General features: G+C 34.0%; 4 protein-coding genes across 8 annotated transcripts; 1 reads left to right on the top strand and 3 right to left on the bottom strand.

Annotated features, from left to right (window-relative positions):
* Positions 1 to 1,756: 1,756 nt before the first annotated feature.
* LOC134232903 (uncharacterized) lies at positions 1,757 to 3,790 on the bottom strand. The gene is made up of 3 exons (XM_062714897.1): positions 3,635 to 3,790; positions 2,953 to 3,178; positions 1,757 to 2,857 (listed from the first exon to the last, which is right to left on the bottom strand). Exons 1-3 carry the CDS (start codon positions 3,656 to 3,658, stop codon positions 1,788 to 1,790), a joined length of 1,320 nt encoding a protein of 439 aa, XP_062570881.1. The 5' UTR covers positions 3,659 to 3,790; the 3' UTR covers positions 1,757 to 1,787.
* Positions 3,791 to 4,733: 943 nt separating this feature from the next.
* LOC134232879 (uncharacterized) lies at positions 4,734 to 9,257 on the bottom strand. 2 transcript variants are annotated; one of them, XM_062714857.1, is made up of 3 exons: positions 9,211 to 9,257; positions 6,226 to 6,371; positions 4,734 to 6,097 (listed from the first exon to the last, which is right to left on the bottom strand). In XM_062714857.1, exons 2-3 carry the CDS (start codon positions 6,323 to 6,325, stop codon positions 4,902 to 4,904), a joined length of 1,296 nt encoding a protein of 431 aa, XP_062570841.1. In that variant the 5' UTR covers positions 6,326 to 6,371; positions 9,211 to 9,257; the 3' UTR covers positions 4,734 to 4,901. The 2 variants fall into 2 exon arrangements, with proteins under 2 accessions (XP_062570841.1, XP_062570840.1); XM_062714856.1 differs by lacking the exon at positions 9,211 to 9,257 and having other exon boundaries at positions 6,226 to 6,410.
* A 2,316-nt stretch (positions 9,258 to 11,573) lies between these two features.
* On the bottom strand, positions 11,574 to 16,202 carry LOC134232898 (mediator of RNA polymerase II transcription subunit 8-A-like). Its single transcript, XM_062714893.1, has 6 exons — positions 16,066 to 16,202; positions 15,277 to 15,421; positions 14,309 to 14,449; positions 13,934 to 14,018; positions 12,300 to 12,467; positions 11,574 to 11,900 (listed from the first exon to the last, which is right to left on the bottom strand). The coding sequence occupies exons 1-6, from the start codon at positions 16,200 to 16,202 to the stop codon at positions 11,818 to 11,820; spliced, it is 759 nt and encodes a 252-aa protein (XP_062570877.1). The 3' UTR covers positions 11,574 to 11,817.
* An 807-nt stretch (positions 16,203 to 17,009) lies between these two features.
* Positions 17,010 to 26,296, top strand: LOC134232877 (nuclear transcription factor Y subunit gamma-like). Of its 4 annotated transcripts, none has more exons than XM_062714851.1 (10): positions 17,011 to 17,260; positions 17,608 to 17,746; positions 18,061 to 18,132; positions 18,390 to 18,503; positions 18,731 to 18,826; positions 18,941 to 19,166; positions 19,312 to 19,377; positions 19,553 to 19,701; positions 23,722 to 23,871; positions 25,262 to 26,296. In XM_062714851.1, exons 2-10 carry the CDS (start codon positions 17,618 to 17,620, stop codon positions 25,352 to 25,354), a joined length of 1,095 nt encoding a protein of 364 aa, XP_062570835.1. In that variant the 5' UTR covers positions 17,011 to 17,260; positions 17,608 to 17,617; the 3' UTR covers positions 25,355 to 26,296. The 4 variants fall into 4 exon arrangements, with proteins under 4 accessions (XP_062570838.1, XP_062570835.1, XP_062570837.1 ...); XM_062714853.1 differs by having other exon boundaries at positions 17,011 to 17,264; XM_062714852.1 differs by lacking the exon at positions 17,011 to 17,260 and adding an exon at positions 17,369 to 17,506.
* The last annotated feature ends 345 nt before the right edge of the window (positions 26,297 to 26,641 follow it).

Below are 26,641 nucleotides of genomic sequence, written 5' to 3'. Positions count from 1 at the left end.
TGTTACATGTGTACGTACATTTTATCGAACAAATGGCTTTAACATCTTTATTTCTTTTATCAATAGGCTTTTGCTTTAGAGGGTGGATTCCCCTGTTCATTTCTTTCATTCGTGGGACTTAACTCTATGCGTGATTAAAATCAATGGATCTGCCACTTTGTGTAAGGCATACGTGTAATTTGAAGGACCTGGATGTGATTATTGTGACCCACTTTTCCCAAGGAATATAAATTTTGTCAAGCAGTGATTTTTGAGATTCAGTGATTGAATAAAAATACATGTAAAATTAATTCTCTCACAATCATAATACTTGATTACAACTGATATACATATTACACAACTTGAATAAAATTTTTTATTAGAATTTGAAATGTATTTGTTAATAAAGCAAAATGTAATATGAATGCAACGTGATTTCAACCAAATATCAACGTTTGTACATCCGGAAAATTTCAACCAAATCTCAACCTAATTTCAACAAATGTTCACTTTTGTTCAATGTTGATATTTGACGTTGAAACAACGTTGAAGCTTCAACGTTGCCTCAACTTTCATTTGCAACCAAATATCAACCATAAATCAACCAAAAGTTCAACCCATTTTCAACGTTTATTCAACGTTGAAAATTGACGTTGAAACAACGTTATGTCTCAACGTTGCCTCAACTTTCATATGCAACCAAAATTCAACGTTGATTCAACGTTGAAGTGCAACGTTGATTCAACGTTGAATCAACGTTGAAATGCCTGCTGGGTATATAATCAATAGAATCCCACCCTAACACCAGAACCCCTGACCCTGGGGCCATAAAATTCACAATTTTGGTAGAGGCACTCTTGCTCATCATAACTATGTACTTAGTATTTAATACTCAGGAGCAGAGAAGAAAATTTTTAAAGAAATAATGCATTTTCACCATATACTTATTTAGCCCCTCCCTAGCAATTTACTCAGGTGACCTAAAAATGCATCTATTTTCAAACCTGCTTTCACTGGGCAACATTACAAAATATCATTTTTAACCATCTGCCTTCCTTCTTGAAAACGATCAATCTAATCATTGATTGAATTTTTAGGAAGTCTTTTGTCGTAATAAACTGTGTACAAATTAGGCCTATTATACGCTACTGCGGAGGCGTTTCCTAGAAATTTCATGAAGTTAACAGTCGTTCGTTAAAGGAGTACGACTTGGACAACCCATCGTCTCAAGCCACGGTCCGGAGTCCGCATATAGCTCTCTCCTACCCGTGGCTGCTTGATCACAAAAAGTGTCGTGATCTTGAATATTTACGCCTCTCTATTGTGACGTCATATTCAGTCAGTGGCAAGTTTTGTTTCCATCGCAATTGAAATCAACAACTGATGTCAACAGTATACAAGAAATATTTCCTTTACTGCGATTGGATATTGAAAGGTCGCGATAAAGTTCATCTTCCGACTATGCTTTACTCGCATTGGTCAAAATTTTAATGAGCTACGAAGAATATTCTCCTCGTTCAACAATTTTTTTCTGATCTGAAGTGGTTTCGTTGATTTAGAGATAGTTCGCGAACTTTTTGATCATCCCTCGTATATATTTGCTAACACTGGCAGATATTTTTAACGAGCATCGATGTATACAGATGCATAGATGTATAGAACCAAAGCAGGCACTTATGGTGCTGTTTTTTCATGTATATATTATAAGCGCACTACCACATAATTCTGATTTTTCTATGCATGTTGTAAGAATGTATGTCTAAAGCAAGTAAAGTGAACTTGTACATGTGTGAGCATTGAAATGTATTCTATTTAGATGTTGTTAAATCTTCATCTTTCGATTCCTGGGAAAAATCGGTTGAATTCATTTCACTGGACGCAAAGCAGCTATCAGTTCGGTACTTACAAAAACACGCTTTCTGAAAATTCCCATCATGCCCCCGAATAAAACAACGGTACCGTGCGTCCTCACTGAGCCCAAAGCTTGAATCTGTACTTGACTGGTCTTTATTTTGTTGGTGCTGGAAGGTTTTGTACCAGTGGTGTAACACATTTGCGATAAGAAGATTGGCCGTTTTGCTCTTAGTTTTGACATCCCCATTTCGCCTCTTTCTTAGCTTTGGTCTACGGCGAACTTCGGGGATTGAGTTAGAAGGTTGGGATTTTTTTAACTGGCTTTGTTCCATTCCCATAGAAGCTTCTCGAGCGTCTATTGACGAAGTCGCTGTTTGCTCCGAACTGTCTTGGTCAGAAGAAATGTGTTCAGCATTCTGTTTTTCTTTACAAATGCATTTCACTGTGTGTTCGTTACAGTCAAAATCAGAAAAGTTAGAAAAAATACTCATGTATTTCCTTTGAATAACATTTTGCAATGCCTCGCAATACTTATCTTGATCTTCAGCTGAAGCATATTGCATTTTTGAGAAGACCTCATTCCAAAGATGTTTTCTATCATGACGACAAAAGGTCCCAACCGCTCGTTGCAAGAATGATTCATCTACAAGACCCTCGGTATAGAGGTCATCAACCGCGTCTTTGATATCCACTTGATGGTAAATGCAGCATCTTAGACACGGTACGTTCTCCTCTGAATGTTCAGACTTTTGTCTTTGGTAGTCGCTCTGGAGATTTTGGGCGAGATCTGGCCGTTCTGAATCTAGCGCGGTTACGAACTTCAGAAAGTTATCCTCGCCGTAATGAGAAAGACACATCAGAAGATTCCTGATTTGATCCTTCTGAGAGCTGCATGACATTATGGCTTCCTGATCTGATTGATATATGGCCTCGTTTTCAATAAGATCGTCAATAACGTGCCCTCGAATACACAGTTCATTGACAAGCACTTTGTGGTTCTTCTGTAAAACTTTGACATGGAAATCTGAGGGTGAAATGAAATATTTTGTTTATTATTAAATGTAATATTGGAAAGAATTATCAATATTGTTTTACATTAAAACGTGAAAAAAGTAGTACCGGGCATATATCTTTTCTTCTTCTCAAAATTTTGTTGGTTGTAATCCAGTTTTCCATTTGCTTTGAAGTTGTGTCTCTTTTTCTGACAGCTGTCTTCAGTTCCATCCTTACAAGGCCGGTATCCACGAAGGAATTCCGTGATGTTCAAAATCTTTTCCAATTTCTCCTCGAAGGAAAGTATTCTTATCAACTTTTCTTCCATGCATTCAAGCTTTTCATAAATTTTCTGTAAAAGATAGAATATAGGAAAAGATATATATTTTGTGGTTCAATATTGCATGTATGATGTACTTTAATACTATAAGGTATATACTGGGGTAATTTTGTGTGCGCGTTTGTGTGTGTAGAAACAATTTCTTAATTAGTTTTCCTCGACTTTTACTATGGTAAACAAGACAAATAAGCATAATACGATATATAATTTGTGAAGAAATCTCCAACAAACTCCCGAGGTTAGGATTCCTGCCCATGATACTCTAGCAAACGATTTGCGCGTCATATCATCGCATAAAAAGATTGTTTTAATAATAAAGTTATATCGTTAATTTTCAAATTTTAAGATATTTGTTTCAATTCAACCAGAAATACATGACAACACAACAACCAAAAAAATATATATCTAATAATTCAAGCATCAAACTGCAATCTTTCCTTGTGTTTAAATATGTGAAAGAGCACTTACTTGGAGATGTACCGCGATAGCCATGTTTAACGCGGAAAAAAGCAATGCACTCTGCCTTCATAAAAACACGACTGTTTTAATAGGCTTCCTCTTTACAGTATTTATATGCAATGACATACTTTATACACACCAACGAACCAAGATCCGGAAGGTATAACTGCATCAACTATGGGGAAGTGACATTTTTTCAAATTCATGTTCTGCCAACGGAAATTACTGATATCCAACTATTACTCTCAAGGCCAATATGTAATTATGTATGTTTCATACTCCCCAGTATATATAAAAAGAGGAGAGAGAAGGTTTTAACTAACAGACAACTTAAACTACGTGTACTTTGGGTTTTATGACTTTACTTTTACTTTTATTATAATTTATTATGTTAATCAGCAGATATTGGTCACAATTTTTCAAGGAATTCTGTCGTGCAAAACATTTTTGATGATACACAAGTGTGCATGGTGGTTATACGAGAAATCGCTCCGGGACGATTACTATGATTGATATATCAAAGGAAGTTAGACTTCACAGAGCATTTTCTTTTTGGACTTCACAAAGAAAATTTTCATTTTGGTTCCCAATACACAATCAGCCACATCTGATTTTCTTTCATTCCATTTGTAAAATATTCTTTAAAAATCATATAGAAACTTTCTTTGTTTCAAATTCATATTGAAAACAAACATATAGTTTTTATAAAATATTCAGTGAATTATAATTTTTAATGCAACTTGACATACGATAGAGGTTGGATATACTAATATAACCATGTTAATTACATATATGCTTTTAAAATCAACGTTCAAGCAGACCACTATCCAGATAGCACAGTGTTCTTCACATGCAAGTACAGATAACCTGCTGCTACCCTGCGCTATTCGCTTGAAAAGGACGTCAATATTTCGCCGATACCAATAAAGTGAATAGAATTGGGGTGGAATTTCCTCATATCAAATACAAAGGTAATTTGTTCAAAGCATTCAAATTCTTATATGTTAAACAAACAACACTTCCATGCGAAAAAAAAAAGTTTAAATAATTGTTATTACCATAAAGCAATATTTCTAGTAACATGTCCATTTTCAAAATGCGTAGACAATATTTCCACAGAATGGATAAAATAAGAGAAATAATTCAATAAGTTAAACATAAATGACATCAATCATTCCTTTATGATGACTTTTATATCCGATTTTGCCCGATTGCCATGATTCTTTCTTTTAGAAGTTTCATTTAATGAGTCAGCAGAGGTAACTTAAACGTACAATCAAACCATAGACTCGCTCGATTCACCATCCATCTGTCTTTTAGAGAAGAACTTCTTCAAAATTTTTCCGTTTTCAGGGTCAATTTTTGTGTGTATTTCAGCATGGCCAGCAATTGAATCTATAAAATCATCAAAGCATGGGTTTTTGTAAATGATTCCATCGTGTCTGTCTTCTTTTCGTTGACCAGTATTTGAAATATGAACGATGCTTTCTGTGTTGCATTCAGGTTGGGGAGGTCTTAGTAGTTGTTCCGTGTTCTTTTTTGTACATGTAATTGTTTTTGGTGCAATGGTTAATGAGGGATCCTCATTGTCTACATCGAAATACCCTGACTCCGTCCTGCTCCAATTATCCGGCACACTTTCTTCTGCAGTGACTACAATTTCTGGATTTTGGATTTGGAGAGGTGACACTATCTTAACTTCTGGTTGTGTTGATTGTCCTTCCGATTTCTGGTTAGAAAATGGAGTCTCAAACAAAATCTCGGGGGTATTCGAACGGGTATCGCATTTTCGAGCGATGACAGAGCTAGCATCACTTATAGAGTGGAGACGCCCTTGCGTAGGCGGATCCACTGCCTCGCAAGTGCAATCCCAAGAACACTTCATACGAAACTGAAGACTTCTTGCGATATTAGAATATTTCTTTGCGAGAACTTCTTGCATCATTTTGGAAACATTGATATCGTTTTTCTGTAATTTTTTCAAATTATCAAAGACGTACTTCCACACCTTACTGCCTTTGAACTCCGATTTCGGTTCGATGTATTTTCGAAGTGCTGTGGCACCAATAATTCCACTTGAAAACAACTCATCGATGACCTCTTCAGGTTGAACTCGTCTTGAAATTTCACATCTTATACAGAATATGTCCACTCGGTCCTCCTCATACAATATATCATCATTTTCTTTTGTTTCGGTCATATAACTCATCAGCTCCTCTGCTATGTGAATGTGCGATTCTTTTAGAACGTCAAGAAAGGCTTCAAATTTCGTTGTATCGTAGGACCCCAGTTTAAGTAAGAACATTCTCAACTGGTTGGCTCTGCTTCCTAAGCATTTTATTTCGTGCCATGTTTCCAATCCAATCACATCGTGTTGAACAAGATTGTCTATTTCTGATTCAAGGTGAAAATCTTCCATCAGTCTCTTGTGGACTTTTCTGAGGGCGTGTTTGTGTTGTGACGAAAATTGAGCTTTGGAAAAGAAAAAAATATATATGACTTGTTTCTTGTTACAAATTCCACAGGACAGGTTTATATATTAGCTCACCTTTTTTTAAAAAAAACATTTTACACAGTAAATAGTAATACAATTTGCCTACCATGTACCCTTTTTGGCTTGGAAATACTCTTTCTTTGTGACAGAAGGTTATCCAGTTTCATTTCTATTCTCGCCAGTCTTTCCTCTAAAGCGGAATCCATTTTCTTTGTTCAACGGTAGCAAATCTAAGACTGTACATGTAAAACACTGAAATAAAACATAATCATGATTTTATGGTTAATAAATCAATTTAAAGTATTTCCATTGCTGTTTGGGTCATGTAAAATAAGTAAACTTTAAGGTCATTCATCGGAAATATAAATTAATTTATAAAATCATAGTTCTGTTTGTAAATAATGGATCATATGTACAAGCAAATCAAGTAAGAAAAGCACAGACGAGATTAGGTTCAAGTTAAGTTTTTATGTTTTAATTCCTGTCAATAATAAGAATCCTCATCAGTGCATTATAATCACCGTATCGTAATCACCATGATATCATAATCTTTGAGGACTACTTACAATAGTGTTTTGCATTATTTGGCGTGGCCATTTTATAATGATCTGTAACAAAAAAAATTCAGTGCATGTAGTGTTTTGCCCTATTTGTCCATCTGCCTGTCTTTTTGTCCACAAAACATTAACCTTGCCTGTAACATTATCTGGTTGGAGTATGGCTTTAATATTTCAAAGGTATACTACAATTCCTTCGAAAGGAAATCTCTTTGGTAACCAACATATTTAACATTTCAGTATTACCAATTTTTGCAAAATTTTACCAATTTTTAACGTTGTCCAAAAGTTTTAAACTGTAGGTGCCAGGCATTTTATTCTTCACATGTACAAACCATTATTTGGGTACATGTAATTTTTTTTTACTTTTTGGCCTTGAAGTTTGACCTACTTTTGGAAAAATTTAATCTTTGCCATTACTTCTGAATAGCTGGAGCTATAGTTTCTACTTTAAATGTATGTTTTTCTTGTGACAAGACCCTTTGACTTGTTCTTTGAGTGTGAACGACATTTTTAAAACTTTAACCTTGGCCATAACTTCTGAATGGTTAGTTCTAGAGCTTTCATATTTTACAAGTATACATGTAAATTCATTGTGACAAGATTTTTCCTTGAGATTCAAATTTTGGTTCTTTTGAACCAGACCTTAGAGTTTTACCCACATTTTAAAAGCTTTTATCTTTAATGTTTAGTTCTCGAGCATTTGTGCTTCACATGTTTATTTCTCGTGACAGTTTCATCCCTTAGGTTTCAACAATTTTTAACCTTTGACATTGACCTTGTACTTTGACCTACTTCTAAAAATTTTTAAACCTGGCAATATCTTTTGAACAGTTCGTACTAAGGCTTTCAAATTTCACATTTATTATTTTCTTGTGATAAGATCTTTCGTTCGGCTTCATTTTATTATGCGCCCAGATCGATAGATCCGAGGCGTATATTGTTTTTGTCCTGTCTGTATGTTGTCAACTATAACCTTTGCCATAACTTTTGAACCATAAGAAATACAGACTTCATATTTGGTATGCATACTCCACTAATTAAGTTCTTTCAAATGACACCAAGGTTAATGACCTTTTGACCTTGACTATGACCTATATGTTAAAAATAACTTTTTCGAACTTTTGCCATAACTTTTGAACCATAGGAGATAGAGACTTCATATTTGGTATGCATACTCCACTAATTAAGTTTTTTTTTCAAATGACACAAGAGTCAATGACCTTGTGACCTTGACCTATGTTCTAAAAATAGCTTTTTTCGAATTTTGTTGCCGCCGGGCGCATAGTGTTTCACACACACATTTTGTTTAACTCTGTGGTTGGCCTACTTTTGAAAAACTTGGACATTGCAATTAAACAGTTGGATGTAGGGTTTTTCAGTTCACATATTGCTTTTTTGTGACAAGAACTTTCTTTGGAACCTACCTGTATTAGTTTTGATCTCTTGACTTGCATTTGAGAAACATTTACATTTATTTTTGGTATGTCCATCCGTCTTTTAATCTTGCCTATAACTTTGGAATGGTTGGTGATAGGACTTTCATATTTCAGTCAGTATTCTTTGTAATAAGACGGTCATCTTTATTTGGGTACCATTATATTTCATATTGACTTTGGAGTTTGAACTACTTCTTCAAAAAATACTAATCTTATTCATATCAGTTGATTTTTTTTTACCAAGTGTATTCCTTGTGACCAAACCTTTGCTTCTTTGCATATCTTGGAGTTTGATCTACTTTTGTACAACTTTAAATTTGACCATAACTTTTGAACGGTCGGAGTTAGTGCTCTTTTATACCGGTTATACAAGTTCTCTTTGAGTACTAACATTTCTGTCTTCCTCGCTTTTCACGTTATGTTTGACCTATATTTTAATCTTGCATATAACTTTTGTGTGATTTGCTTTTTTTTTTATGCATTCTTATACATTCTTTGTGACTAGATCTTTGCTTTTGGTATTTTTTTCCTCACTTTAACATTGAAGTATAACTTCTTTTGAAAACAAAAAAACCTTTACTATATAATCTGAATGACTGTAGCAAGGACTTTCGACATGTACAGGTAGTCCTTGTGTCAAGGCTTTTATTTTCGTAACAAAGATTTTGATTTATTGACCTTGTTGATCGACCCTTTATTAAAAACTTTAACCTTGTCCCTCGGCTTGTTTGTACGTCATACGAGGGTATCAGTGTTATAATTATAGTATAACCACCATTTTGCAGCAGAACAAAACATAGCTATCGTAAAGCCAGCTGTGACATTCCGTATAGAAGATTAACTTGATGCATTTTTAGTGGAGGAATGAGAGGAGGGGAGGGGGTCAAATCATATACTCCCTGAGTATAATCCTCCCGCCGTTTCCCAGGTCTCCCCGGAGTTAAATTTCCTTCTGTCAAGGATGCATCGTCAATTATCGTCAATATATACACATTTCTCTATCAAAATATGAACAGAACATGCATATAGGCTACGTTAACTTTTTTCTGAGCCTATATAAGAGATAATGTTCTATTTTTTCTCTTCGTATCTTACCTGAAATATCGTTGGCTTTTTAATTTTCTGCCTCTAATGAACTGGTTTTACATTTGTTAAACATTGATATGCATGTACAGTTATGCATGATGCTATTTTGAACGTTGACTAACAAAACAAATACGGTTATCACATCTTCACTGTAATCGGAATTCTTGATAATCTGTACATTGTGGTACGTTGCAAATATAACACTACTGTATTTAATTGAAAGGTCTCCTTCGAGGCAAAAGGTTCTCTCACTTTATTTACTTCTTATACAACCTCTTGAAAAGTGGGAGGGTATATAGTGATCGAGAATCCGTCCGTCTGTCTGTACGTGTCCGTTACGCTTTGGGGTACCCGTTATCTCTTTTATTGAACTCCTCTTATACCACTGAATAAAATTTTAATGAGAATTTTGAAGAATCGTTGTTACATACCTTCTATTTTACTTTTTGACCCGAAACATACCCCTCCCCCGCTCTCATATGATTATAATGGTAAAGTCCATGTTTTGCTCTGGGAGACCCGAAAAAGTGTCAGATCAAAAAGTAAAATAGGAGATGCACAATGGCATTATGTTACGAGACGTACTGTGAGCACTGGACACACTTAATGACACCCCGCCTCCTATATGATTATAATGGCAAAGTCCATGTTTTGCTCTGGGAGACCTGGCATTATGTAATAAAGAATCTGTGAAAGTATCATTAAATATGATTCAGTGGTATGAGAGAAGTTGCAAATAAGAGATGGGTACCCTTCAATATTACAGAAAGAATAGCAGTGTCCATGTTTTGTTATAGGAAATACGAAATGTGTCCAATCCAAAAGTAAAATAGGATGTGCATAATGGCAAAAGATTCCTTAAAAGCCTCAATAAATTTCATTCATTGGTATAAGAGTACATGTACATCCGTCCGTCCATATATTATAATGCTTTAAGGCATCCATCTCTTATCCACAACTCCTCTTACACCACTGATTTAAATTTAATGAGACTTTCACAGAATTTGTATTACATTGTGCCATTGTGCTTCTCCTATTTACTTGTTAATCCGACACATATTTTGGAAATTCCCAGACCAAAACATGGACACTGTCTTTCATTCTATAATACTGAAGGGTACCCATCACTTATCCGCAACTACTCCCATGCAAACACTGAATAAAAAATTATAACTTTCAGAGATTTTTTATAACACAATGCCATTGTGACCCAAGTATACCCCCTGCTTGAAATTTGGGAGGGTAAATAGTGATTGGGGTATCCGTAGATTTGTCTGTTACGCTTTGGGGTACCCATCTCTTATCCGTAGGTCCTCACCACTGAATGAAATTTAATGAGACTTTCAAAGAATCTTTGTTGCATAGTGTCATTGTGCACTCCTACTTTACTTTTTGAATAGATATATAATAGCAAATAATGGGCATTGCCATTTTTCTACATTATTGAGGGGTATCCATCTCTTATTTGCAACTCCTCCTAGACCACTGAAAAACTAGAGGTACTGTGAGCACTGAGCCCACTAAATGATACCCCCGCCTCCCATATGATTATAATGTCAAATTCCATGTTTCGTTCTGGAAGACTTGAAAAATGTCAAATATCAGAAAGTAAAATAGAAGGTGCATGATAATGGCATTCTGTAATAAAGAATCTGTAAAAGTATCATTAAATTTTATTCAGTGGTATAGGAAGAGTTGCAAATAAGAGATGGGTACCCCTCATTATTATCAAAAGAATGACAGTCTTAATGTTTTGCTATGGGAAACCCAAAATACGTGTCTGATCAAAAAGTAAAATAGGAGGTGCACAATGGCACTATGTAAAAAAGATACTGTGAAAGTCTCATTATAAGAGGAGTTCAATAAAAGAGATGGGTACCCCAAAGCATAACGGACTGACGTACAGACAGAGGGATTCTCCATCACTGTATACTCTCCTGCTTTTCGAGCAGGGACTATAAAAATTGATACTTTTACAAATTTTTTATACCTAAAGCAATTATTCTACTCCTATTTTCATAGTAATCATAAGGGAGGCATGGGTATCATTTTATAAGCTCAGTGCTCACAGTACCTCTAGTTTCATTTGATATCTTCAGAGTGCTGTTCCTCATTTAATTTTAAACATATTTTACAGGTGTATCAACTCTTATCTGCACCAGTAGTTAACCACATAATAAATTAATAAAATATTTTCTTTAGCAAATTATAAACAAACCTTTGCCTTGTGGAATCCTAGTACTTATGAGGTAATACCAATTTGCAGATACCCGATGGAGATTGCATTTAGAGATAACATGAGTCACATGTATTACTGCTGAATGACAGCATCTAAATTTCTATTTTTTGAAGTATTTTAGAAGTACTTCATATTACTCGTATTTTCTCAGGCTTTTATTTTAGTATCCACTAGAAATACATTTAGGTTATGTTTTCCTTTTTTCCATCCTTTTGTTTAACTTTTTGATCAACCATACATCAATATCTTCCATTTCCATGTGTCCTACTTTCACTTAGAATTTTCCTTTGTTTGCTTTCTTAGTGTTCATCGATTTAACAAGCAAGCAACACCAGCAGAAATTACAATAGTGTCACCACTCATCAGATTCACAGTTCTTAGTTTCTCTGGTAAGGATGAGAACTTGAGCCCTGTTTAATGTTAGTCTTTATTGAACTGTGAACTTTTCCTAAGTTGTTCCCTAAAATTAAAACATATTTAAGTATATAGACAAAATTTCAGAATTAATCAATGAAATGAAAATATAAAGTATTCAATAAATCCGCCAAAAAAAAAAACATTACAAAACATTCAAAGGGGAAAAACACCTGCTGATATTGATCTAAATAGGCTCAGACTACTGTAGATCACTTAATTTTCCTTAAACACCTTATTTTCACGAAATAGTCATTGACACCTTATTAGCGAGACAAAATTTTCACGAATTGTGGTCATTGCTCTATATAATCTTAAGGAATTAGATAATACGCGAGAATGAAATTTTCGCGAGCATACCGTCTCGCGTAATTACGTGAAAATAAAGTTCTCGTGAATAAAAAGTGATTTACAGTATTTGTAATATGTAGAAATGTACAAGCACCTTGTGGTTTCTGCTGTGCTGCCTGTTGCTGAGGTTGCATGCTCTGTTGCTGTGACATCTCTGCTCGTCGCATACTGGCCGACTTGAACCCCTTCCCCGTTAGAACAGCTGACAGAAGAGTATTTGTATCTGCCTGTGATGAGGTTTGTGAGAGTGAAGATTTTTGATCTGTGGAAGAAAATTTTGACATGGGGCAACTTCAACAGATAATGATGAGTTTGTATGTATCAAAAACTCTTAAAGCATACATGCCAACTTTCCCGATTTAGGCGGGATTCTCCCGATTTTACCCTTTCATCCCGCCTTCCCGATCGGGAGAGAAAAATTGCCCCAATTTCCCGATTTGAAAAAATTCAGATTTTCAGTTTCCCTGCAATTTTGTCAGTTAAGAATATCAGAGTTGTTTATTCAATGCACACAGACAAGTCTCATTGTTTACATAGCATGCAGAGTTAATTAGCCACAGGAAATCACTTCTCGCTTGAACGCACAGGCTGCTGTCCAGGTTAGCTTATAGCCTGGAGCAGTTAGGGGACTAGTTTGAAGGGGTATGCGAAGTGAAACACATAGATTAAGGGCTTAATTAGTAGTCATTTTATTAAAAAAAAAAATTAAAGTCAATAAAATGATAATCAAACAATAAAATTGGAATCCAAAAAGATCGTTTTTTTGAAAACGAAAGTAGAAAATTTCAAAGCATATATAGCTGCTGATTTTAACTGCTAATAATAAAAATACTGTATAATTTGTCAATTTAAAAAAATATTGAAAATAATTTAGATTAAATAATACTCTCATGTTAGGTACACTGAATTTCTCCCCCCCCCCCCCCCATTCTCCCATAGATCATACTCATATTGTACATTGTATTTCTTTGTTACATATATGTCAAGGAAATACCAGAGACCCATATGGCATTACCAAGACTGCAAAAGGTTCATCATGTTCATGATGTAGTCTTTTACAATTTTAATTTTCTTTGGGATGGGTGGGGGGTGGAGCTTGTGTTAAAAAAATCATGATTTAATTAGGCCTATTTCTCCAAATTGTTTTGTGTGTGAGATAAAATTAATCATGCACTGTCTATATACTTACTTTTAGGGAATAAAGTGACACTTGATTTTAAGGGTACATACCAGAAACAAAATGTAAATTGATAGAACAGAGTGACAACTATTAAGCAAAGATATTTAAATTTGGAAAAATAAAACTTTAATTTGTATTGTTTTATTTGTGCTGTATTAATAAGTGCTATCAATATTATAATTTAAAAAAAAAAGTATTTCATAATCATTTATTTTCACGACAAAATGTCGCGAATTTAAAGCTTTGAAAATTGTCGTCACGCGCAAAATCCCCCATGAGAATTTTCAAAAGTTGGCATGTATGTTAAAGCAGGACACTGCACATTAAATCTATAATAAATATGGCAAAGTAAGTAAATTTTTCAAAAGAAAAACATAAATGAAAGAATTTTCTATCTTATTTTAGTGCGTTATGTGCATAGAATTATTTTTCTATGTTATATACATGTACATCTATGTGCACACATTCAGTCAAATGATAATCTAATTTATAATGGATACAATGTTAGCACTGATTCAGAAATGAAAGCTTGAGGATCTGTGACTCACTGGCTTCTTTTTCCATGGTTTCCTGGTGAGACTTGATGATGTCCACAATGTTACTAGTCATCTTATTCATATTATTGATCTGTTTCTGTATAATGTATATAGTCACATTTTTCAGTTCAAGCCACACCTCAAGGAATTTTCAGATAAAAAAAAATTGGAGAGGGCTACATTACTGCAGCTAATATTAATAGGCCAAAATGCAGCTTTAAGTGTGTACATTTTTTTAATAAAAAAGTTTACAATTCATTGAAATAAATTCTTTTCTGTTCATGAAATGTTACAAACAAGCAGAATTGCTCTGAATGACATCTAATTAAAACTCTAAGTAGCTCTATACCTGGGCCATTTCAGGTGATAATGATAGTAACTCTATACCTGAGCCATTTCAGGTGACATGGTGGAGGCCCGGCTTAACACCGGTTGTAACCGTTCCTCTACGTCAGGCTCTGGTTTGGTTCTCAGATAATGGGGCACAACATCGGCATTGAAAGCAATTACTCTTCTCTCTGTTACTTTCTAAAAATAAAAACAAGTTCAAAATTTCTGTTGAATTACTATTGTCAATTACACAGAATATTTTTTTGGAATCCAAGTTTCATTCTACCTTAGACATTATATGTTGCTGAACAAAGTAAACTGTCTATGCTACTCAATTCAAAATGATCTGGGTTGTGTGTAGCTATCAGCTTATCTGTTAGTTTAGATATCATAGGTTTACAGAACGCTCTGTATGAATTAATGTTTTTATCCTAAAGATGGAATATTGTCTATGATTACTGTAGAATCCTAAATGTACGCATGGAATTAATTATCGCGCAATTTCGCCAGAAGCACCACAAGCGAAATAAAATTACTCGCCTTTATTTTTATGGTGCTGAAATCTATGTAAAATCTCTTAACCAACCTTCCATACGCGAATTATTAATCTCACAATTTGACGTTGAAGAGCTCATTCGCAATAACAAGTACTCGCGAAAAAAAGGGAATCTACAGTATAGATCTAGATATCTGTCATGATCTGTATTATCAGCTGCTGCAGTTCTTTTGACTTATATTTTCTGAGGAGACAATCTTAAGTGTCACTATCAGATACAGTATTTCAGCAATGTTTATTGCTGTTCTGCATGTTTTATACTAATTTAATTAACTTTTCATCTAGCTATCTTATCTTGGTAAAGAACTTTTAATTTTCAGGGTGTTGTGAGATGAACAAAACCAGACATGTTTTGTGAAAGCAGTTGTGTCATTTTGGCCAGTCTGTCAGGAGAGAGAAGCAAACATTTTTTTTTCAAAGATGATCACAATGAATACATTTATTACATAAAATAACTAACTCCACTCACCTCTAGCTCTTGGTCTCTGTCACCAGATAAAGCTATTGGGAGAAGCACAGAATTTCTCAAAGGTGGAACTTTTTCATTTCTGAGAAGTTTCCCAAGAGTATTCAGCTGCCCCGACAGAAGAGCAAAGTTATCAAGCATTGTGGGCCTATTTAAAAAGCAATATAAAAAGATTAGCATTTAATTCCAAAGTTGCAATAATACAAGTACATTCAATTTCATAAGTTAAGCTTATAAATATATGAGTATAATGTGTAACAGGAAAGGAGAAAATGAATATCTGGACCAAAAATCCATCCAGGGTCCCTTCATCACTAGTCAGGTTCTCTACTGACTGAGCTATCCAGGCAAGTATCTATGACCCAAACCATTGCATTCCTCCCTACTTGAATTGTCTTTACCCTCTAAGACACAACCCAAGTTCTTATTAGCCTTTATTGGCCTTAGTGCTTATTGTAATGGGAGAGGAGAAAAATCAAGCAAAGCACACTGGGATTCAAACCCAGGCCCCCTGAATCACCAGTGCTCTACAGACTGAACTATCTGGCCAACGGCGATCAAGCCCGACTGACCTCCACATTATTAAAGTACCCTGGCAGGACTTTCACCTGAAATTTCAGGGGTGGTCAGCAATAACAAGTCTGTAACAGGAAAGGAGAAAATGTATGGCTAGACCATTCAACCCGGGACCCTTGCATCACTAGTCAGGTGCTCTAACACTAGGCTACCCGGGCCAATATCCAAACCATTACAAATGAAATGTATCAATCTCTTTTAAAACATGTTTCATACCAATGTAAAGTGTTGTATTCATTTTCCAGTTTCAATAGAAAATTTGCAATGGAATTCTTTATATCTTGGACCCTCTGGATAAGAGATTCCACAGTTTGTTCCAGTTGTTTTTCTTCTTTCTGAAATTTAGAATGCATAAAATGTTATTGAAATCTGAATAGTGTGCTTTTTAAACATTTTTATTTTATATTTATTTTAATAAACAGTCGACTTGGCATCCAGTTACGAATCTTAAGTTGACTGGTAAAAAATTGGACGGACAACCATATAATATCCATCCCAAATCATTCTATATTAATATTTTCAATATATCAAGCTATTGAAGTATTCATGTTGATTCAGACAGGTCCAGCACAACACCCTGATAAAGGTATATAGCTTGATAAAACTATATAGCTTTATCAAGGTATTACAAATACCTTGATCAAGGTATTTTATGTAATGAAAATTTTTTTAAAAATTCTTTAAAAATTAGATACTGAAAGTCGAATTCTGAGTTGTTGTCAGTGTGTCCACTCGTGCATGAAAAGCACCTGGTATGGAAAAGAAAGCACAAAAGAACGTCTCCTCACAGGACATGCTTTTATACTGATTTCTTTGTGTTTGAGTACTTTACATGCATGAGTGAATGTACTGACAACAACTCAGAACTCGACTTTCAGTATCTAATTTTTAAAGATTTTTTTTTGAATTTTCATTACATAAAATACCTTGATCAAGGTACCTTTATCAGGGTATTGTGCTAGACCTGTCAGAGTCAGACTCGGATCTTCCATTATGTCGCGTCATTGATTGTCTTGAAGACCCGTCTTGAATAGTTTGACAGAAAATATATTTTCGAATTCATATGAATAAATGCATTTACACTTAACAAATTCAACTTTGTAAATTCATCGATCTCATTTCACATTTAGGGGCCTACCTGCATTTTTTCATCTTACAGAACTACCGGAAACTGTGTGCTCCGTTTATGTATGTGACGCATGCGCACTACTTCTCCAATCAGAATCCGCCATTTTTCTCTTCCCATAAAGAAGGAAACAAAACAATATTTATGTTTTCTATTCTAATCCTCTGAAAAATAATATAAAACTTTTGTTAATAAGTGCCAGTTATTCTCAAAAGTCATCTTTTTAATCCCATTTCCAGTGTTCGCGCACCTGTATTTGGACTAGATAGTTCTTCACTCTCATTGGTGGGTAGGTCATTGGTTCATGTGTTGATTGGGTATGTAAATTCTGACCAAATTATTGGTCCAAATGCCACAATCAATCGTATTGTAGATGGCCAGCCAGTAGTTTTACTCTGTTGCAATTTACAAAACTATAAAATGTCACACAATAGTTTAATTGAAAAATGATAGTATAAAAATAATTTGTTTTAAAAGATTTAAGCACTGTTGAAAAGTGTGTCTTTAGACATTATACACTTAATAAGTATGGTTAGTATCATTTTATTTTAGTTGTTGGAATGTAATAACTCTGTTGTATATTAATTTAAATAAACAATCAGAGTGAAAAAAAGTTTATTGTATATTTTTAGGTTTTGAGGAATGTCTGATCCTAACTACACCCCAGGTGGATCCTCTCCCTCAGGGGGAGTTACTATCAGTGGGGAGGCAAACATGATGCTCCAGCAATTCTGGCCCAAGACAATCAGCAACATTAGAGGTCTTAAGCAGGTAGCTATTCACTGTACATATTGTATTTAGGCCATGTGATGTAAAAATAATGTGGTTGTGACTTGTCAGTTCATCGGTGGCATTTTAGATAAAATCATTTAATTTAAGGATGATAAAGCCTATTAAAAAGCTAACTGATTGTAGAATGACAATTTTCAACTATTTTTTGATGTGTTTTATATCTAATGATTGGACCACTTCATATTTTTCCTTTTATACATACTCATTATAAATCACACGCAGTACAAATTACAGTATTTGATTACGCTGATGATGATACATGTTCTCTGCAGTAATGATTTTAAATATTTCAGGATGATTTTAAGCAACAAGAGTTACCCTTGGCCAGAATTAAGAAAATAATGAAACTTGATGAGGATGTGAAGGTGGGTATATACTCTTTGCTAGAGTAGGGTTGACGTCTAGAGTGGAGTGGGTCGTAAACCCTTGGCTAGTGAAGATAGTAATAGATTAAAAAAGTTTACATTTTTATAACCTTGTACAAGACATTTTAATTTCATTTAAATGTGTTCAAGGTAAAGTTGCACTATATTTCTTTATTTTATCAATTTGTATGAACTTAACTAGCAGTATGCACATTTTCATTGATTCCCTATCATACTTATGGCTTTTGTTTCTGTAGATGATCAGTGCAGAAGCACCAGTGTTATTTGCCAAGGCTGCTGAAATCTTTATAAGTGAGCTGTCTCTCAGAGCCTGGATCCACACAGAGGACAACAAGAGGAGAACGCTACAGGTATTCTTAAAATAGAATTTGGAAGTGTCTTAAAGAAATAAACTTTTTGTTCTGCATACATTTAATTTTTGTTCACACATTAAGTAGCTTGTTATAATAATTTGTTTGTTTACCACAACATATACTAAAAATAAAATAGAAAAAAAAAATATGTTAGAAATTGAAATGACTCTTACCTATTTTTAACACTGAATGTCCATTTGTGCATATATGACTGCATTTTGCAGAGAAATGATATTGCCATGGCCATTACCAAATTCGACCAGTTTGATTTCCTCATTGACATAGTACCAAGAGATGAACTCAAACCTGCAAAGAGACAGGTAAACTACTGTTTTAAAATCAGTATGCTATGTAAAGTCATTACAAATGTTACGACATGCAGGTTTAATGCATATGCCCTGATTTACTGTCATATCTTCTCTCTATATGAACAGGATGACAGTACAAGAAGTACCTCAATGCTGCCAGATCAGATACAGTATTATCTTCAACTTGCCAGTCAACAGGCTCAGCAACAGCAGCAGCAGCAACAACAACAGCAACAGCAGCAGCAACCAGTCCAGCAGACAGCCACACCGCAACAAACAGTGCAACAGACACAACCTGTCCAGACACAAATCACACAACAGCAACCCCAAGCAACACAGATTCAACTGCCTGGTACATTTTTTAACAAATTCAATTCTGTTTTTTTGAGGATCAGATTCACTTGTATTTTGTAAAGAATTGAAAATTAATTTATAAGGTCACTATCTGGATAGTCTTGGTCATTTGAGGCATTAAATGTTTATTTTCAATGTTCCAGGAGGTCAGATTATTCAGCAGCCCTTCCAGATCCATCAGCCTGTGTCTGCTCCAAATCCAGTGGTAGGTTTTAACATTTCAATGCATTTTTGTAATTCTGAAGTTTTTCTATGGTACCTCATCCTGATATAAATTACAAGATTTATAAATATTATGATGTAAATATTAAATTTGTCTAGAGTAATCACCTGTAAACATACCTTAACCAGATTAAAAGGAAAAGTATTCACAATTTCAGGTAGCACAGCCTCAGGTGATACAAATCCAAGCTCCTCATCAACAAATACAGACAAGCCAAGCTCAAGTGCAACAAGTTCAAATTCAGCAACCCCAACAACAGACACAAGTGTATCAACAGGTCATCACACCCAACGGAGTCCAAAACGTCCCTGTAAGTTTACTCTACCCAAGGAAATATTGATTGGGTCAGGTAGCTCCCTCAGCAAAATAAATCTGACCAAGTCCAAATCAAGTCAGGTAGATCATAGATCACTGTGATGCCGCTGTCCTAAGAAATACTGATCTAGCTGTGTAAACCATGAGTTTAGGTGGCAATCAGACAGCTACAAATTTCCATGGGTGAATTGACACAAGGATTTAAAGTGTATCAAATGGTTATCCTTGAGCCAGTAGAAATTTTGATCTTTTACATGTATATGATGCACTGTATTTTAAAACCTGCAGAGTTTCATGGGTATACTGACACATGAATTAAAATAGCTTCCCACTAACTATTTTTAAAATTGCTTGATCTTTGGTACTTTGAAATAAAATGTAAATATTATTTTATTATTATTCAATATAAAGAGTATATTCAGGGCCAAATCACTTGATGTCTTCCACCCTCCTAAAATAAACAAATGTTTTTTGTTGAAAATAATTACAGATTCAATGTGATTTTACACATTTTTTTTGCAAGTCGTTTGTGCAGTAAAATGATAATACATGTATCTACTAATTCTTAAGTTTGTTCTCTGAAATTAGTTATGATATGTATTCAAGGTTAAATAATGTTATTCCAAACATTTATTTAAAAGTTAACTGATAAAATACTTTAGATTTAGAAGAAATGTACTGTTTTTCTAATAAAAACGTTTTTCTTAGCATTTATGAAAAGGGGAATAACTCGATTTTCTTTTTCAACTTGCAAAAATAGAAAATAGAGTTATTTCCCTTTTCATTATGTCAATAAAATTGATCAATGTGGCCGTTTTTGAACTGATGCGGCGGTGCCTGAGAAACTATTTTTTATTTTTTTTTTGGCCTAACCGACTTTGAATAAATTTTATTTTATCTTAGACAAAGTATATTTAAGCAGATTTTGTGTGCTTCGCAACTTCAACCATTTTAAAGAACGTTAATATATGATCGTGAATAAGAGATATTTCAGACAATTCCTCCTGATTGATCATATTTCATGGGGGTATCAAAACACAAAAATTGGTTTTTGAAATGTTTCTAAATTTACATATAAATAAAATAAAATGAAAATTAAAGCCAACATAAAACATATACAAGAAGCTTTAAGGACAGACGATACATTCCTTGATAATACATTATATAAATTTTTCCAAGATTCTGTAATTGAAGTTTTGCTATTTATACATGTTTACTCACAAAAAATTGAGGTACCTTACCAGGCATTTGTGCAAGATACCAGGGGGTAGCTTTTCTTATATAATCCTTTTGGGAAGAAAAATAATTTTTCTATTTCAAATTTTTTAGTGCTTGGATTTTTTTAAAGACATTAAGAAACTGGTTTAGAAATCAGAATGTAATTAAAATTTTGAATATTTTTCACACATCACGAAGATATACAAAACAGATACAGAGGAACGTCTTTTCTGACCTTAAGAGACGGAATTTATGTTATTTGAATCTTATGTGTCTGTATATGTTAAGGACAGTACTTCTTGTGTTGGCCAAACATGATTGACAATAAAGATAACATAATAACCAGTGTTCTGTGGAAACACAAGTCTAGACCAGGTATATGTGTTATCTATGCAGAAACATGTCTGAAGAATATCTGAAATAAAGAAAATTAGTTTAAGTAAAGAATGAAAGTACAAAAACGTGAAATATTGAAAATGGATCAGTTTTCACAAAAAGCATTTCACTGAACATACATAAATAAATAAAGGTCATTGCCCATATATACATGTATTAAATGTATAATATCAAGTTAATAACTATTCCAACAATGCAAGACTCCAAGGAAACCGAGTAACATTCTGTCTATGTGTTCTTGCATTAAAGTTGCAATGTGACATTAAGAACCAGACTTGAAATAAAAATTCAAATAAAAGTTTTTTGACTTATAATTTAGTTTATTTCTTTTCCTGTACACTGTTGTTTGTTGATAGTTTCATGTCAGTTGCACTGAATAATAAAGACAACACAATTAAAAATACACAGTGCAAGAAGATTATGTAGCTTTAGGGACCAGAAGCATTATACTAGTTGAGACTTGAGATGTAAAGGGGTGTATGGCATAGTGCATCTTACCCCTGTATAATTCTATAGGAGCAGAAAATTTGGAAGCATATCCAAATTAGAAATATTGATTAAGTTTGAAATGTCAGTTAAGCTCCATACTACGGCATATGCAAGGGTTGTCAAAAAAAGTAGATACATGTACATGCTATTTTTTTGTTTGCATTCAAGACCTTGCCTAATATGTGCAATTATGATAAAAAATATATCACTTAAATGCATAAAAATTAGATGAATGTAGATTAGAAATTAATATTATCAGCATAAACATTAAGTAGATTTACAAGATGCATGACCCAGTCTGACATAAAGCCAAAATTCATAATGCTGTGAAAAAACACCTACCTTTAATATTTTAGTTGTGTTTCAATGGAGGAAAAAATATCGGTTTGCTGGAATTTTGTGTAATTACACTACCATTTGATTAAATTCATTATATATAGACCCTGATAAGTAAATGTAAAAAAGTCAGAGCAATGCACTATTTTACAAGTGATTTTGGCATAAATACTTTGTATATTTACATGTACAAGACTCGCAGCCTGATTCCTAACGCCATAGTCCTTTAACTTTATGGACAGCACTCTTACAGTAGGAAACATAATGTTGCTGTTATAAGTAACATTGATATTTTGCTTATCAGTTGTCAACAGAATACATTCCAAGATGAGAAATTATTTTTGTATTGACATGATTTTTAAACATTTTGAGCCAAATCTTAATTTGTAAAAGAAACTGAAGTGTGAATTTCAAAATGAGTTGCATTAAATCATGTTCTAAATATCAAATTTAAACATAGCTGATAAATATGTGTTACCTCTTACCTAATTACCTGGCACATTTTGGTCCAAATCTATGATGAGCAATTAGTGCAATATTCATAGACAATTGTCTTTCTCAAATGTATACTGTAAAATCACTTATTTTTGAGGGGTCAGATTTTTGTAGTTTAAGGAAAAATTACCGATTCTATGGGATTTAAATTCATGGTTAAAGGAGAACCACAGTACTGTAGTACCAAATGTTAAACATTTCAAGGGTGGTTTAAATTTGTTGTTCTCTCCGTACTACGAAATTGACGGATATTAAACCCCAACAAAATTATTGATTTCACTGTATATTAAATAAGATTAATGTCATCGGGTTCACAGGATTCTCTGCGTGAAGTCAGTCAATATAACAGGTCTCAATAGCTCAACTGGATAGAGCGCTGGCACGGTACGCCAGAGGCCCTGGGTTCGAGTCCCGATTGAGACTTGACTTTTCCCCACCTTTGACATTTGGTACCCAATGTAGAAAACCCACTGTTCCCTTGGAATATGCTTCACACATTTCCTTAACTCATAAAATTCGAAGACAAATTTCTACAAAGAGGGGGGATATGTCACCAGGTTCACAGGTGCATGAAAGTCAGTCAATATACCGGGTCTCAATAGCTCAATTGGTTAGAGCGCTAGCACGGTATGCCAGAGGCCCTGAGTTTGAGTATCGGTTTTGACTTTTCACCACTTGTGACATAAATAAGTTGAACAACTTTACTAGGAAATGAAGTGAAACAGTACATATTCTAGTTCAGTGAAGTTTTTGAAATTTGTCATTTATTTCTTCATTAATACTTGGTACCCTGTTCACATGTAATGGTATGATTATTTACATCATTATTATAGCATACAAAAATTATATGGAAATGATTGGAATAATATTTACATTTTAATGTTTGGAATAGTAATTATTTTCTTGAAAAAGTTTGAACACAGTATAAATATTAAGATGCAAATTGTTTAGAACATAGCTATTTTTATTTACATGTAAATGATTTGAATGTAGTATAATAATTTGTACTACATATAGTAGATGAGGATCTCCTAGTTGGTCACTAAGACACATGCAATCTGATGATAACTGTGTGTTGTAGATTCAGCTGACACCAGCCCAGTTACAAGCCATTCAGATGCAGCTACAAGGAAAGCAGGGAAATCAGCCCATCATCATCCAGTCCTCAGAGCAGCCAGCTGTCCAGACGATACAGACAGTCACACAGGCAGACCAGTCCCAGTTTGGACAGGTACAAAAACCACAGAAATAGTCCAAGTTATCTTAAGGATAGACTAAATATTTCATGAAGCAATGTTACTCATATTGATAATGAAGAATCCCCTTGTAACGTGGATTTGTTTAATATTGGGTCACAAATTTACATGAAAGATTTCTCTTGTAAAAAGCTTAAGAACAGCAGGGCTAATGCTATTCAAGGAATATTGTGATCCATGGGTCTCTTGTTAGCTCACCTGAGCTGAAAGCTGAAGTGAGCTTTTCTGATCACTTGTTGTCTTTCATCCGTCCCGTGGTAAATTTTTGATTTTCAACTTGTTCTCAAGAACCAACTTGTCAGTTTTAACCAAAGCTGGTACAAAGCATCCTTTTGTGAAGAAGAGTTTAAATTTTTAAAATGAAGGGCCAAGCCCCCTTACAAGGGAGATGATTAATAAAAGAAAAAGAAAGGATGGTGTTGTTAAAGATTCTTCAAATCATGTCCCCTGGGGTAGGGCGGGGCAACAATAGGAAATCCAAGTTTTACATTGAAAAAATCTTTAAAAATCTTCTTCTCAAAAACTACTGCACCAGAAAAGCTGAAACTTATGTGGAAGCATCCTTTGGTAGTGTAGATTCTAAATTGTCCAAAACATGTTCCCTGGGGGTAGGATGGGGCCACATCCTTTAAATTCTTTTGAAAGTCAGGGAAAAACATGTTTTATTTTTTGGATCGTGGGCTGTGCTCATATTTTAATTCTTTGCTGAAGGTAGTCAAATACGCATGTTTTCAGCAAATTTCAAGAACATTGCAATTTCTCAAACCTGTTTTCCAATATGTGGATTCTCAAATTTTATTATAGAAAATGAAAGTACCAAGTGTCCACAAAAATAGAGAAATAGACAATGTATAGGTAAAACTCTTTAAAAAGAAAAGCTGAAACATATGTGTTATATGAAGCATCCTGGAATAATGTAGATTATTAATTGTTCAATTTTTGACCCCTTGGAGTAGGGTGGAGTCATAACAGGGAATCAAAATTGTACACTGAAATACATGTACTAGTATATAAAAAAAATCTTCCCACAAACCACTGGGCCAGAAAAGCTGAAACTTATGTGAAAGCATCTTGCAGTAGTGTGGATTTAAATTGTTCAAATCATGTTCGGGGGGGGGGGGGGGGGGATGTTTAGGACGTGGCAACATTAGGTTCTACAAGAGTAAAAAGAAAAAAAATCTGGTGGAGAACAGCAAGGCCAAAGTTACTTATGTGAGCCTTGTGGCCCGTGAACCTCTCATTTTTGACAGATTGGATGCAAAGGGGTTCCACAATTTTGAAAGAAATACACTGTAGTGACTTTACGTATAAAAAAATATCTAAATCTACAGTTATTAGAAGGCATTGTATTTTTATTGTTGACAGGGTGTTTATCAGATACAACAGTTACCAAATGGACAGCAAGTGTATATACAACAGACGGAGGGCGACCACACAGATGGACAGGACGGATCCTAGCACTGGACAAATACAGGATTACTGTTTTAAAGGATCTCCTGGTCTACTCAAGCAAAGACTGAGTTTCATATCTAATCTACATATTTTATAACTCCAGATCTAATCTGGTGTTTTTTAACTAATGTGTGAAAGGTTGTTAGATACACAAGGGCAAGCTTGACAAATGTGTGTTCATTATTTTATGGGAACCTTTCACAGTCATTTTAGTGCTGCATTTTCAACAATATGCATTTTAGTTGCATTTGTGCAGTCTTTCAATGAATATTTCTTGATAAAAGTTAATTTCGTGTTTAAGTGGTTGAGATTGTTTTAAGCTGTTTAAAGCTTTTCTTAAACATGTCCTTGATTACATGAGTAAGACCATATACTATGGTCCTTTGTTATTGGTATACTGGTACACAGTCAAAATGTAAAGCTGATATTTTCCAAGTGTCACTAAAGAAAAGTCTGTTCATTCATTTTGAAAAAGAAAAACTCATTAATGATTGTTTTTAATCATGTTTAAATTTAATGTATGTGTTCCTTGTATGTTGAGAAGTTATACAAAGTTATTGGCTCAGGTAGATCATTTGATAGGTTGCATTGTCCTATTTAGGATTACCGAAATACATTGTAGATCCTGCATTGTAAATTGTAGATCCTACATTAAATACATTGTAGATGTCATGGAAAATGCAATTTTCAATGAGTCATTTGTAAAGTCAGCCAGTTAATCCATTTTTTCATTTCTGCTGAGAATTTTTTTTATGCATTTGTTTGATGTGAACTATATATATTATAATTTTAGATTTTACAAATTACAATATTCAATATATTCTAACTTCTAAGTTTGAAATAGAAGTTTGAAAATGTTTTGCAGCAAAATGACCCCCTCACTCTCTCATAAGCCCATAAGATTATTTATTGTATTAAATTAATGTTAATAAAGACCGTTGCAGAAGATGCATTTGTTGTTATATTGAGATAGAATTTCAAATTTTTTGGAATAAAAAAAAAATACTGTCCGACTCAGTTAATGCTGAAATTTAATCTTAAGTTTAAAGAACTTAAAAATTTCCAAAATCTCTCATTGGGCTATAAAATTATGTTGCAAATTTACAAATCCATATTAATAAGGTGGTGTGAGTTGGATCATTTTTATCACTAGCAAGATTATTTGATCAATCAAAAGCAATGTATTATCTGATATAAGTTATCTACTGTACTTATGATAAGTCGGTCTACAGATGAAGTACAGCAAAGGGTTTCCAAGATATTGATCAGACAATTTTCTGAATGAGTAATACA

This window comes from Saccostrea cucullata, unplaced genomic scaffold, assembly GCF_032062105.1.
Source record: "Saccostrea cucullata isolate Sc308-1 unplaced genomic scaffold, CSIRO_AGI_Scuc_v1 ctg52, whole genome shotgun sequence".
Taxonomy (NCBI): Eukaryota; Metazoa; Mollusca; class Bivalvia; order Ostreida; family Ostreidae; genus Saccostrea; species Saccostrea cuccullata.
The sequence above is the reverse complement of the archived record's forward strand: the minus strand, read 5'-3'. Positions and strand labels throughout refer to the sequence as shown.